Genomic DNA, 14,329 nt, shown 5'->3' on the forward strand with positions numbered 1-14,329 from the left:
CAAGACTGCCCACCCCAGTCCCTTGGGGCTTCCAAGTTGGCTCCACTTTCCTCAAAAATAACACAACCCAACATCTGGCACCATTAGGAAAGGGAGGGAAATGTACCAGACTACTCACAGTACCCTCTGCATGTCAACATCTTCCAGTGGGGACATGTGGAGTTTTTTTTCACATTTTTTTCTCTATTTTTCAGACTTTCTATAAGGACTGTCAACTGCTTTTATAATCAAAAAGTAACCTTATCTTAAAAATTCAGTCCAGTAAAACAGAAAAAAAAAAATAGAACTTTGGTAATATATATTGTACAGTCCCCTGCCTTCCTAACTGAAAGTCTGGAACATGACTTTAAGCTCTGTTGGATGATTCTGGGTCATGATCAGGGGTCCACTTCTTACTCTGCACTGGTATGAATGGTGGTTAAGACCATGGATTTTGGACTCAGGTAGACCAGGCTTAGAGTCCTGGCAGGGACATTTGTTTTAGCTCTGTGACCTTGGGCAAGTTGCTTAGTGTCTCTGGGCCTTAATTTTCTCATCAGTAAACGGAAATAATGCTAGTATCTACCTCCCGGAGTGACTAGGAATATTAAGTGAGGTGATAAATTTGTGTAAAGCCTGAACATAATGTCTAGTATTCAGTAAATGCAAATTTTCTAATTAATTCTGTGATATTGTTAATAATCTGTGGCAAGTGTGGAGCCGTCAGGGGCTACCGAGGCACCTCAGACTCTGCCCTGGACCTGAATGAAAAAGTCCTCAGATTCTGGTGCCGTTCTCTTCCTCCCTGTTTTACTATTTTTTTGTTGTTGTTGTTGAGGTGAAACTCAGCAGGGTGTACTAATTCTTAGCATACAGAGCAATGAACTCATCTGCATGTACATACCACATAACAGCACCCGGATGGTTGAAGAATGGGCTCCACCTTCCAGAGGCCTCTCTCAGGCCCCCACCCAGGCAGCAGCTGATCCCAAGGCAAACTATTTGGATTTCTATCACTGTGGAAAAGGTTTTGCTTATTCTTGAACTTCATATAAATGGAAACTCAATAAGGACTCTGTGTCTGGTTTCTTCTGCTGGACATTACATCTGGGTGACTCAACCAAATTGTTGAGGGCAGCAGTAGTTTGCCCTTTTCCCCTAAACTGTAGTATTCTTTCCTTTGAATATCATCACAGTTTGTATATCACTTATGGCTAAACAGTTGAGTTATATCCAGCTTTTATGAACATTCTGACCCGGGTCTCCTGCATTGTAGGCAGGTTCTTTACTGTCTGAGCCACCAGGGAAGCCCATATGTTTTTTGGTGGATGTAAATACTCACTTCAGTTGAGGATTAGCCAGGAGTGGAATTGATGGGCCTGAGAGTGTATAAATAATATTTAATTTGGCAAGATACTTTCAAATAGTTTGCCTAAGTGGTGGGACTGTTTCCCATCCCCACTAGCGATGCCTGAGCATTAAGTTGTCCTGCATCCTTGTCAGCACTTAATGTGATGAGACATTTTCATCGTAATCATTCTAGTGGGTGTGTAGTGGCTGTCCCACTGTGGACCCTCACGTTTTCATATGCTTATCAGCCACTGGGACACTGTGTATATGCGTGCGTGCGTGCGTGTGTGTGTGTGTGTTAATTGCTCAGCCATGTCCAACTCTTTGCAACCCCATGGACTGTAGCCTGCCAAGCTCCTCTGTCCATGGAATTTTCAAGTCAAGAATACTGGAGTGGGTTGCCATTCCCTTCTCCAGGGAATCTTCCCAACCCAAGGATTGAGCCTGGGTCTCCAGCATTGCAGGCAGATTCTTTACTCTCTGAGCCACCGGGGAAGCCCTTTGGGAAACTAATTCATTCCTAAATTCAGTTATGCTCTGAGGATAACTCAGCTTGCCAGTATGATGCTTTAGGAATGGGCACACAGCTCTGAGAGAGGTCTCAGACACTCTCCTGTGACTGATATACCAGTTTGGGGAACACATTCCAAAACATCTACACGGCTTCTTCAGCTTACTTTTCAAGTCCTCGACTGTGTTTGATAGCTGAGCTGGAAGATAAATAACTTTCAAATGAGTGACATGAGTTTTAATGATGCTAAGTGAACTCTTTAGCAGCACTTCAGCTTGTATTTCTACAGGCCATTCAGGGGAGAAGAAGTCACATTTGTTGAGTACCTGCTGCTGCTGCTGCTGCTGCTAAGTCGCTTCAGTCGTGTCTGACTCTGTGCGACCCCATAGACGGCAGCCCAACCAGGCTCTCCCGTCCCTGGGATTCTCCAGGCAAGAACACTGGAGTGGGTTGCCATTTCCTTCTCCAATGCATGAAAGTGAAAAGTGAAAGTTAATTTGCTCAGTCGTGTCCAACTCTTAGCGACCCCATGGTCTGTAGCCCACCAGGCTCCCCCGTCCCTGGGATTCTCCAGGCAAGAACACTGGAGTGGGTTGCCATTTCCTTCTCCAATGCATGAAAGTGAAAAGTGAAAGTGAATTTGCTCAGTCGTGTCCGACTCTTAGCGACCCCATGGACTGCAGCCCACCAGGCTCCTCCGTCCATGGGATTTTCCAGGCAAGAGTACTGGAGTGGGGTGCCATTGCCTTCTCCTGTTGAGTACCTACTACATATCAATTCCTGCACTGGGCACTTTAGGTACATTATTTCCCTAATCTTCCTAAGGACTCTGTGAGGGCAAGCATTATTTCACTTATTTCAAATGAGGAAATGAGGCTGGGACTGGGTCACCCAGCTATTAGATGGAAGAGCCAGGATTCGAACACTGAGTCTACTTGTCTCCAAAATCTTCCCTTCTGTGAACAAGCAAACTGTTCCTAGCATACATTTCATTTATATATATATATATATATTTTTTTTTCATTTATATTTTTTGAATGGTCACCTCTACTAAGGCTTCCATGAAGGCCTTAGTTGCTCATCTGCCTGCAATGTAGGAGACCTGGGTTCAGTCCCTGGGTTGGGAAGATCCCTTGCAGACAGAAATGGCAACCCACTCCAGTAATCTTGCCTGGGAAATCCCATGGACAGAGGAGCCTGGCGGGCTACAGTCCAGGGTCTCAAGAGCTGAACATGACTTAGCGACTAAACCACCACCCCCACTCTGCTAAGGCAACTCCACCCTGGGTAGAGCTCTCCCTGGGGTCTTCCAACACCCTAACACCGGGTCTGCTGATACAGGCCAGCTTCCCACCCCTCCAGACTCTGAAACCCTGACCTTTCCTCCTCCTTTCCTCTCCCCACCTCTGCCTGATCACAATAACACCATGTACCTGTCGATGCTCTGACAATCTGCTTTTCTTCTGTCTGGTATACTTTCTGATAATTCTTTTAGAAAAATTTTCCGAATGGTATAGCAATGCATGTATATTGTAGACATTTGGGAAAACAACAATTCACCCATTTCTTTTCAGTCATTTTATCTATGTTTAGTTTTTTGTCGTTGTTGTTTAGACAGTTAAAAAGCTGGGCTACAACTTAGTTATGAATGTAATTTTTTTTACAGGGCAGTCACATTAAAAGGATGTACTATGAACAGCTCACTCAGGAGCAAACGTAAACTAGGAGTCACTTGTTTTAATTTTTTTTCACTTGTTTTTTAAAAAAAAATTTTTTTCAGAAAGGCAAGAGGGAAAACAGGGGCAGAGATGACTGAGTGGAAAAAACTACATTCTATTTTACTTTCAGAGGAATCAGCTTGGTTGGCTTTCACCACCACCAGACAGAAGCCACAGTGTCCCCTTTGGAAACATTGTTAACTTTGGGAATGGAGCAAGAAATTTGCATAATGAAAATGTATAGGAATTTTATAAATTCCACTGTATTTTGCCCTTGGCTTGTCTCCCTGTTCCTTTAAACTTTGCAGAAGCACATTCGTAATGGCAGCCTCCTGTTTTATGAAGTTTATAAATTATCAGATACCTATTCATTCCACAGGGGTTGGGCATTGTGGTTGTTCCTAAACTGTCTATGTGGGAAGTGAATCCTTATTACATCTTTATTACAGAAATCATCTCCCGAGGGGGAGAACAAGACCCTGACGAGGGTAAGGGCATGCATGCAGGAGCCAGACAGCCCACAGTGTGACCCCAGGCCCCTCGTGGAACATGTGTGCCTCCGTTTCCTCATCCATATCACTGGGAAAAGAGCAGCATGTCCCTCACTGCTCCTTTGTATGTGCAAAGGGCCCAATGAGCACCATAGAAGTGCTGTTTTATTACTTACCTGGAATCCTAAAAACTGAGGATTTTAAAAAAATATTTTAAGCCTTATACGCATACTGCTGACTTGAGAGTGTGGACCAGTCTCCTCTGTGTAACCTCAGGGCCCATCTCACTAAATGGGTGCACATTTACTGAAGCAGCTTCACTCTGGTTTGTAAGCATCTCTGTGATGTACTATGTACTCTGCTTAGTCGCTCAGTCTTTGCAGCCCTATGGACTGTATTCCACCAGGTTCCTCTGTCCACGGGATTCTCCAAGCAAGAATACCGGAGTGGGTTGCCATGCCCTACTCCAGGAGATCTTCCCCATCCAGGGATCGAACCCAGGTCTCCCGTTTTTTAACCATCTGAGCCACCAGGGAAGCCCATGAATACTAGAGTGGGTAGCCTATCCCTGCTCCAGGGGATCTTCCTGACCCAGGAATCGAACTGGGCTCTCCTGCATTGCAGGTGGATTCTTTACCAGCTGAGCTACCAGGGAAGCATCTCTAATTCCCTGTTAATTTTCCTGCCTCTCCCTCTAGACTGTGAGCTCCCTGAAGTCAGAGACTGCTCTGAAAATAGTAATGGCTAATGTGCAGTGCGTGCTTCTGTGGATCCGACTCAGTGCCGAGTGACCCCTTTGCAGGTCTTGTCTCGATTGGCCCTCCCAGGCCCTTAGGAGGCAGGGCACCTCTCAGACATGGACCCTCAGGAAGCAGGCAGTGAGTGATGGCTGAGCGATACCGTACTCTTTCCCAAACTCGTCACATCCAGAGGGATCACTCAAAGCACAGTGGTGGGAGCGGTCCTGATTCCCAGGCCTCACTCTCTGAGATTCTAATTGTCAAGGTCTGGGACCCTTTGCACTGAGGCCACATGTGGGCCACAATGAATGAGCAGCTGGGTGACCCCCGTGGTCCCTGAATTTCCTCCCTGCATCTTAGGCAGCTTCTCTAACCACATCTGGGGTTCTCAGCTCTGTGACTGGCTGGAACCGGAGAGTGTGGGGGGGCGATTGAGAGGCGGAGAGTGTAAGCAGTTCTTATTAATATGCTAGACCTTTCTTGTCACACTTCCTTTGACTGAAGCTGAAGGGCTGGCGCATCACCCCGGGATTTTCCACTCTCTCAAGCCCTTCCGGAACTGGCTGCTCACCAGCCTGCCAAAGGGGGACAAGGACAGCGCAGGGGCACGGAGGCAGCCGTCCCTTCGTGATGGAAGCCAGTCTCAACGGTGTGTCTAAACTAAGGTGGAAACCGGGGTCTCTCATCTCCCTGCCTGCTCCTCCCCGCTGCCTCCTCCCTTGCTCTGTCCTTCTTCCGAATAACCTATCTGTGCAAGGTTCTGTTCCGTCAAGACCCGGACGAGAAAAACCACTAGGGAGAGGTTTTATGTTTCTTAATTTTTTAGCAAACTCATCCTCGTACATGGTTCCCCTGGTTACGGGTATATAGGATAAAGCAGGAGGCGGAATGAGCATCAGCCTCAGCGCTGTCACCGTCTTCTTTGGCAGTCACTTTGAGCGCTCAGCTGTCTCTCTGGGTGGTTGAGGCTAAGTTAGGGTCGGGAGGCGTTTAGACACTGTCTCCTGATTTCCTGCTGTGACACATGAGAGTCAGCTCGCTTCCATCCCGTTCCTGCCCTCCCAAAAGACTTAAATTGCTCCTTTACATTCCTTTATTAGTTGACTTTGTAATTTCAAGTAATACACTCCCATCTTCTTACCTTTTATTTGAGGGGGGAGACATATACATATAATAGCTACCATAAAACACATATAACTTATAAAGCAAATACTCACGTAACCATCATCCCCGTTAAGGAAGTGGGACACTGTGGACACTTTTAAGGCTCCCCTCCCCCCATGAAGTCACTCACCCTAACTTTAGTGATGATCATTATCTTGCTTTTCTTCAGAGTTCTTCTCATCTTTATATGTATCCCTTAACATTTTTTTTTTCATTTATTTTTATTAGTTGGAGGCTAATTACTTTACAATATTGTAATGGTTTTTGCCATATATTGACATGAATCAGCCATGGATTTACATGTGTTCCCCATCCCGATCCCCCCTCCCGCCTCCCTCCCCATCCCGTCCCTCTGGGTCCTCCCAGTGCACCAGCCCCGAGCACTTGTCTCATGCATCCAACCTGGGCTGGTGATCTGCTTCACCCTTGACAGTATACTTGTTTCAATGCTGTTCTCTCTAAACATCCCACCCTTGCCTTCTCCCACAGAGTCCAAAAGTCTGTTCTATACATCTGTGTCTGTTTTTCTGTCTTACATATAGGGTTATTGTTACCATCTTTCTAAATTCCATATATATGCATTAGTATACTGTATTGGTGTTTATCTTTCTGGCTTACTTCACTCTGTATAATGGGCTCCAGTTTCATCCATCTCATTAGAACTGATTCAAATGAATTCTTTTTAATAGCTGAGTAATATTCCATGGTGTATATGTACCACAGTTTCCTTATCCATTCGTCTGCTGATGGGCATCTAGGTTGCTTCCATGTCCTGGCTATTATAAACAGTGCTGCGATGAACATTGGGGTGCACGTGTCTCTTTCAGATCTGGTTTCCTCGGTGTGCATGCCCAGAAGTGGTATTGCTGGGTCATATGGCAGTTCTATTTCCAGTTTTTTAAGGAATCTCCATACTGTTTTCCATAGCGACTGTACTAGTTTGCATTCCCACCAACAGTGTAAGAGGGTTCCCTTTTCTCCACACCCTCTCCAGCATTTATTGCTTGTAGGCTTTTGAATAGTAGCCATTCTGATTGGCGTGTAGTGGTACCTCATTGTGGTTTTGATTTGCATTTCTCTGATAATGAGTGATGTTGAGCATATTTTCATGTGTTAGCCATCTGTATGTCTTCTTTGGAGAAATGTCTGTTTAGTTCTTTGGCCCATTTTTTGATTGGCTTGTTTATTTTTCTGGAATTGAGCTGCAGGAGTTGCTTGTATATTTTTGAGATTAATCCTTTGTCTGTTTCTTCATTTGCTATTATTTTCTCCCATTCTGAAGGCTGTCTTTTCACCTTGCTTATAGTTTCCTTAGTTGTGCAAAAGCTTTTAAGTTTCATTAGGTCCCATTTGTTTAGTTTTGCTTTTATTTCTAATATTCCGGGAGGTGGGTCATAGAGGATCCTGCTGAGATTTATGTTGGAGAGTGTTTTGCCTATGTTCTCCTCTAGGAGTTTTATAGTTTCTGGTCTTACATTTAGATCTTTAATCCATTTTGAGTTTATTTTTGTGTATGGTGTTAGAAAGTGTTCTAGTTTCATTCTTTTACAAGTGGTTGACCAGTTTTCCCAGCACCACTTGTTAAAGAGGTTGTCTTTTTTCCATTGTATATCCTTGCCTTCTCTGTCGAAGATAACGTGTCCATAGGTATGTGGATTTATCTCTGGGCTTTCTATTGTGTTCCATTGATCTACATTTCTGTCTTTGTGCCAGTACCATACTGTCTTGATAACTGTGGCTTTGTAGGAGAGCCTGAAGTCAGGTTTCCTTAACATTTAGATGTATTAAAATTAGGATCACGGTATGTGTGTTATTTTGTGCCTTGCACCTTTTCCTTCAATACTGTAAGCTAACACAAGCTGACATGAGCAGTTGTGGTTCATTCAGGTTCACTGCTGTATATTCACCATTCCAGGAAATCAGCATTTATTGATGCAGTTAGCTGGTGATGGACTTTTGGGCTGTTTCCAGTTTTCTGCTATCATGAACATCCTCATTCATGTGTGCCAATACACATGAGCAAGGACTTCTCCAGGGGCTGGATAAAGGAGTGGAATCAGTGCATTGTGGGGAATGTACACACCGTTTCACTTTAAAATGTCAGTTTTCCAGTGTGTTTGCACCAATGAACAGTCCCTACCTCCAGAGATTCTGACTTGATTGGCCAGCGTGAGGCTGGGCACTGGGAGTGTTCAGAGTTCCACGTGATTCCATCACGAGTCTTCACCTTTATTTTCAGCCCATCAACTCCAGTTAGTGTCTTGACACTCCATCTTGGAAGGAGTGTCCCTAGCATCCCTTTCGACTCTTCTCCCTCAAGAGTTTTGTATAAAGATCTGAAAGAGAGAAGAGCTTTACCCTGGTAAGCTCAAAATGTAGAGTTGGGGAAGAGTATCTTAAGGTATGACAGGACTGGTTAAAATCCTGGGACAAAGGAAAGGCATGCAGGTGAATTTTTCCAGCAGGGTTGACGAATTAAAGAAAACCCAAGGGCTGCGAACTCCACCTGTCAGCCAATTCCACCCTCCTCCCATGCTACCAGTAGCCTGAAGTGTCTGTCTGCCACTTGTAGGCCAGAGAGAATGTCATTCATATGGCTTATATATTGAGACACTGAGATGTCTGTGACCTGCTCTGAGGGTCTTTGTAGTCATGTTTCCTTAAAGAAACCATGGTTTGGGTTTCTTGACCCTGCCTGAATCTTAGAAATAAACAGGAGCTTTGAATGAATACTGATATCTGGGCTCCAGACTAATTACATCAATGTCTGGGGAGAGATCTAGGTACCAACAGACTTCAGAAGCTACCCAGGTAATTCTTAAATGCAGCCAGGATAGAGAACCAGTAGTCAGTGGGTCTCAGCTTTATCCAGTGTCCAACAGAATCACCTGGGGGCTTGTTAAGGACACACATGGCTGGGCTCCACTTGCCTGGGGTAGGGGCCTGGATGTGCATTTCTAGTAGGTTCCCCAACTACATGTGGAAAACCATTGTGCACCGAGGGGTTCCCTGCATATCTCTTCATGGGGATCCAGGGCTGCCATGTGCTGAGCTGTTCCGTCTGGCTGTGTGAGCCCCCTTCTACCTCAGTATTATGTTACCAGGCTGGTAGCTTGAAATCAGCCATGGAAATTGGCAAATGCTACAAATCAAAACTCTGCCACTCCAGTCTGTTGCTAAACATTTCATAACGTAGTTCACGTTATGGGCCCACAGGATAATTTTCCCATGCCTATAGGTTCCTAGTATTAAAAATATTTTTCTGGTTGAGTTATTAATACAACTAATAGTAGTTCAGCTTCTTCAGCATTACTGTTCAGGACATAGACTTGGATTACCGTGATATTGAATGGTTTGCCTTGGAAACGAACAGAGATCATTCTGTTGTTTTTGAGATTGCATCAAAGTACTGCATTTTGGACTCTCTTGTTGACTATGATGGTTACTCCATTTCTTCTAAGGGATTCCTGCCCACAGTAGTAGATATAATGGTCATCAGAGTTAAATTCACCCATTCCAGTCCATCTTAGTTTGCTGATTCCTAGAATGTCAACGTTCACTCTTGCCATCTCCTGTTTGACCACTTCCAATTTGCCTTGATGCGTGGACCTAACATTCCAGGTTCCTGTGCAATATTGCTCTTTACAGCAGCAGACTTTACTGCTATCACCAGTCCCATCCACAACTGGGTGTTGTTTTTGCTTTGGCTCCATCCCTTCATTCTTTCTGGAGTTATTTCTCCACTGATCTCCAGTAGCATATTGGGCACCTACTGACCTGGGGAGTTCCTCTTTCAGTATCCTATCATTTTGCCTTTTCATACTGTTCATGGGGTTCTCGAGGCAGAATACTGAAGTGGTTTGCCATTCCCTTCTCCAGTCGACCACATTCTGTCAGACCTCTCCACCACGACCCGTCCGTCTTGGGTGGCCCCACACTGCATGGCTTAGTTTCATTGAGTTAGACAGTCTGTGGTCCGTGTGATCAGATTGGCTAGTTGTCTGTGATTTTGGTTTCAGTCTGTCTGCCCTCTGATGCCCTCTCTCAGCGCCTACTGTCTTACTTGGGTTTCTCTTACCTTGGACGTGGGGTAACCTCAGATATAACCTGAGATATGCAGATGACACCACCCTTATGGCAGAAAGTGAAGAAGAACTAAAGAGCCTCTTGATGAAAGAGGAGAGTGAAAAGTTGGCTTAAAGCTCAACATTCAGAAAACTAAGATCATGGCATCCGGTCCCATTACTTCATGGCAAATAGATGGGGAAACAGTGGCTGACTTTATTTTTGGGGGCTCCCAAATCACTGCAGATGGTGACTGCAGCCTTGAAATTAAAAGACGCTTACTCCTTGGAAGGAAAGTTATGACCAACTTAGACAGCATATGAAAAAACAGAGACATTACTTTGTCAACAAAGGTCCGTCTAGTCAAGGCTATGGTTTTTCCAGTGGTCATGTATGGATGTGAGAGTTGGACCATGAAGAAGGCTGAGCACAGGAGAACTGATGCTTTTGAACTGTGGTGTTGGAGAAGACTCTTGAGAGTCCCTTGGACTGCACGGAGATCCAACCACTCCATCCTAAAGGAGATCAGTCCTGGGTGTTCACTGGAAGGACTGATGTTGAAGCTGAAACTCCAATACTTTGGCCACCTGATGGGAAGAGCTGACTCATTTGAAAAGACCCTGATGCTGGGAAAGATTGAGGGCAGGAGGAGAAGGGGATGGCAGAGGATGAGATGGTTGGATGGCATCACCGACTCAATGGACATGGGTTTGGGTGGACTCTGGCAGTTGGTGATGGACAGTGAGGCCTGGCGTGCTGTGGTTCATGGAGTCGCAAAGAGTTGGACACAACTGAACGACTGAACTGAATAGTAGTCCAGAAAGCCAATTAAATACATTCTAAAAATTGATAGTTATTAAATATGGAAAGTGAAGAAGACTCAGGGAACACCAGTATTTCAAACTGCATCCGTTTGGCCCCTGGGGATTTTTGACACCCTGGGCAATGCCAGGATGGGGAAACTAGCACTGTAGGTCCACTCAAGGAAGCCAAGATTTGGAAATTGACTGTCTTTGAATAAAACGTGACCAAGAACTCTTGGGAAGTCTTCGTGTAGCCCCAGTATGAAGACTGCTGGGCTAGCTCACTGCACTGCATGTGACAGGGTCCATGGCCAGCGTGTGCCCTGTCACTGGGAGGTCAGGCTTGATTGAAATCTCTGCCCTACATGGTACCAACCCCCAAATACCCTTTCTAATTCGAACACTGCTCTCCAGAAATGACCAGAGCCTGTGGCCTTGCTCTGAATAACCCTTTAGGCATTAACAATGGGGGCAAGCACTTGGACACAAGAAGCAAAGATTTATTAAAAAGAGAGGGTCTTTCCAAATGGATCCCCCCACCCACCAGGAGATTGGAACGTACATCTTGGGGGAGGGGTTTTTATGTATTGGGGCAATTTCCCTTACAAACAGTGCCCTGTTGTGTGTTCACCTAACTTTCCTGTTTGACTAACTCAGGAAATCACCCGGGTCACATTCTCGTGCGGTCCATGAAAGACAAGAAAAGGTTCTCTTCTGGCCGCAGATTGACCCCAGTGTTGTCCTGAGTTTTTAATTTTGGGTGAGGGGGGGAGCGGGGAACAGGGTGAGTGGTGATAGATTCAGTTGAATCCAGAGCTTCGAATCTGTCATCATCTTTAGTGAAACTTCCCTCAGTGCCCCTGACCTGCAAAGCATACTTTTGACCTTCTTCTGAACTGAACTCAGAACAGCTGTGAACATTTTGTGCCATTCCTTTGAGACTTCAGGTGCTGCCAGTGAAGGACAATGGCCCTGTGTTCTTCCCTGGTGGATGTGTGGGATCAGGACCGTTGCTGGCGCTCAATGGGATTTGAGGCAACTGACTTCCGTGTATCAAAGTTTGCGGTGTCCAGGTGCCACTTCTGTCTAGGTGTGTGTTGATAAATCAGCCCTGACTTTCTCTTTTATTTCTTTGCAGTGAAATGCAAAATGGAGGACGAGGAAGAGGCTGCAGCTAAGACTCCACAACCTTAATAGCTGTCGGCATCTCTCCCACTCTAAGCTCCAATTACCCAACTGGAGGACAGTGTTCTAGCTATGCTTCCTCTATTGTGTTTTCTTGAAGGACTAGATCTGGTACATTAGGATAAGGATCTTTTTGTTGCAAATATATTGTAGTGCAAATAGTTTATAAAGTAGTTTTAACTTTCTGCATTATCCCCCAGTTTTATTCTTTCATCTGTCTATTTCTTCAGTGCTCCAGGAATATACTTCTACATCACCCACTGCTAAAATGTACAACGAACTCTAGTTCCAAGGGATGTTGAAATGTTCTAGTTACCAGCTTCCCACTTTTGGTTGCCTTTGCAAAGATCCATGTTTAAAATAAAGTCCCAAACCTCTGCAGTGGGTTTAAGTATATCCACTGAGCATGCTATTAAAAAAAAAAAAAAAAAAAAAGACATCATTGCCTGTGATCCTTTCACAAGGAGGTTGACCCTGAACTTTGACTGCAAACCTAGCAAGATGCTTAAACACAGGCAACTATAACAGATAAACAAGTTTTGTTGTCTATGTCCCAAAACATTATAGAAAGTTCCTCATTTCATGGGTAAACTGATTTATTATCTTCAATTGTTCCACAGTTTGCTGTTACCCATTTTTGAATGGATTTTCCCATTCAAAATGCCACAGACTTAGCCTCCAGGCAAATCTGAAAGCCAAACAGTTGTATGGGGTTATTTTGACAAGCTACCACACGTCTTAAGTAAATAGTAAAGCCTTTATTTTTTGTGTTAAGAACAGCATTTTGAAAATAAAACCTATCTGCCCATGCTTTACAACCTTTTAAATCTGTAATATTTATTATATACAGTCGTTTATGATACATGTTGATTGTCTTGAAATTTCTTTAATGATGTTTTTTTAAAGTATGCAACAGTCAGCCAGGGGAGGATAAAGGTACATTATAAAACACACATTAATACATTTAATAAATATATATTATCTATCAAAAATGAGCCTTAGCTCTTTATCAATTAATAAAAAGCACCTGCTGGGAACTCCTGTAAGCTGGTATAATCATCGCATCATTGGGTTACAAAAGCCACAATGCTCCCTTCTGGTTCAGGGTTCAACTCGGCCTTGCCTAACCAGGAAGACCACCCCCACTTCGCCCATGCTTCCTGGACCCTGACAGAAACTGTGCTATAACAACGGATCCCCAGCTTGCAACAACCAAATCTGCAACCCTTGAGACACACAGAACTTCCCAGTCTGTCATTCCCTCTCTCCCTCCCTGCTTCCATCTCCAGGGGAGGAATCCAGCACAGAATAACCATTTCCTATTAAAGGGGAGAAAGAGTGGCTGTTACAGTCCCAAAGTGATTTTGATAACTGGATCTGGAAAGAGTTGTGCTTACAATGAGGTGTTTTGATCACAGAAGCTCTCCTTCCTGGTCCTTCTCCCCCAGCATCTTGTTTACAACAGATCTGAAACAGCGGTGCCATTTAATTTTGTATTTAAACTTCATTCAGTGGGGGCGGGGGCTGCCACAGTCTCTTGGCAAAGATGTCTCTTCTACCCTTCAGGTGAAGTCCTTAGAAAGAGAACAGTTTACTGCCCTCCCCCTCACTCCCTGCCTCCCACCCACCTCCGCTGGGAGAGCACTCAGCTCCCTCTTGACCTTAAAGCCAAAATAAAACCCAGAAGCGCAAAAAACTATCAGAAACTTGAAAAGAAAAAGGTCTCATTAAGTGAGGTTTCCTGTGGCTCAAAGCCAGTTCTATTTTTGCGGTGGTGAAACATTGCTTTCCGCTTGCAGCCATCTCTGCCGTGTTCACCATGCACGCTTAGACTACCAAGAACTTAGAGCATGATCGTGTGAGTTCTCTGCTCTGCAAGGGCCGGGGGTGCTCTTGCAGCCTGAGTCCCTGATGGGATCAGAGAACTCCGAAGGACTCCAGGGAGCGGGGGTGAGCCACTGTTTCCTGGCACGAGAACGTGTAACGCGGCCGCTTTTCACCGGACTGGACCGAGGTGTTCGGAGATTTCTGTGATTTTCAGAATTCCAGATCCACATGCATCCGCCCACATCCCCAACCCCAACCCAGGTCTTAGCTTCCCTCCTCCACCCCTATACTCCCCGTGGTAGCCCCCCCAGGGGCCTTCCTGGCACAGAGGTCTTGGATCTGACTTCCCCAGGTCGGGTATGCCCCCTCTTCCCCATGCTGGCAACACGTGGAAATGGGCTACCTTGGAGGAGGGGCACAAGGGGGCCAGATTGGCCTCCCTACCCGGGTGTTCTGCAAGGATGGGGACATGGGAGGGCGAGGATGGGACACAGCA

The 14,329-nt window shown here is 45.2% G+C and overlaps 1 protein-coding gene across 2 annotated transcripts in view; it reads left to right on the forward strand.

Annotated features, from left to right (window-relative positions):
* Positions 1-12,893, forward strand: part of IQCK (IQ motif containing K) — a 141,516-nt gene extending 128,623 nt beyond the window's left edge. For both annotated transcript variants that reach the window (XM_065924437.1, XM_065924438.1), the window contains exon 9: positions 11,960-12,893. In XM_065924437.1, the coding sequence (XP_065780509.1) occupies positions 11,960-12,015 (56 nt within the window). In that variant the 3' untranslated portion in view covers positions 12,016-12,893. The remainder of the gene's footprint in view (positions 1-11,959) is intronic.
* The last annotated feature ends 1,436 nt before the right edge of the window (positions 12,894-14,329 follow it).

The sequence above is a fragment of the Muntiacus reevesi genome, chromosome 2 (assembly GCF_963930625.1).
Source record: "Muntiacus reevesi chromosome 2, mMunRee1.1, whole genome shotgun sequence".
NCBI classification, from domain to species: Eukaryota; Metazoa; Chordata; class Mammalia; order Artiodactyla; family Cervidae; genus Muntiacus; species Muntiacus reevesi.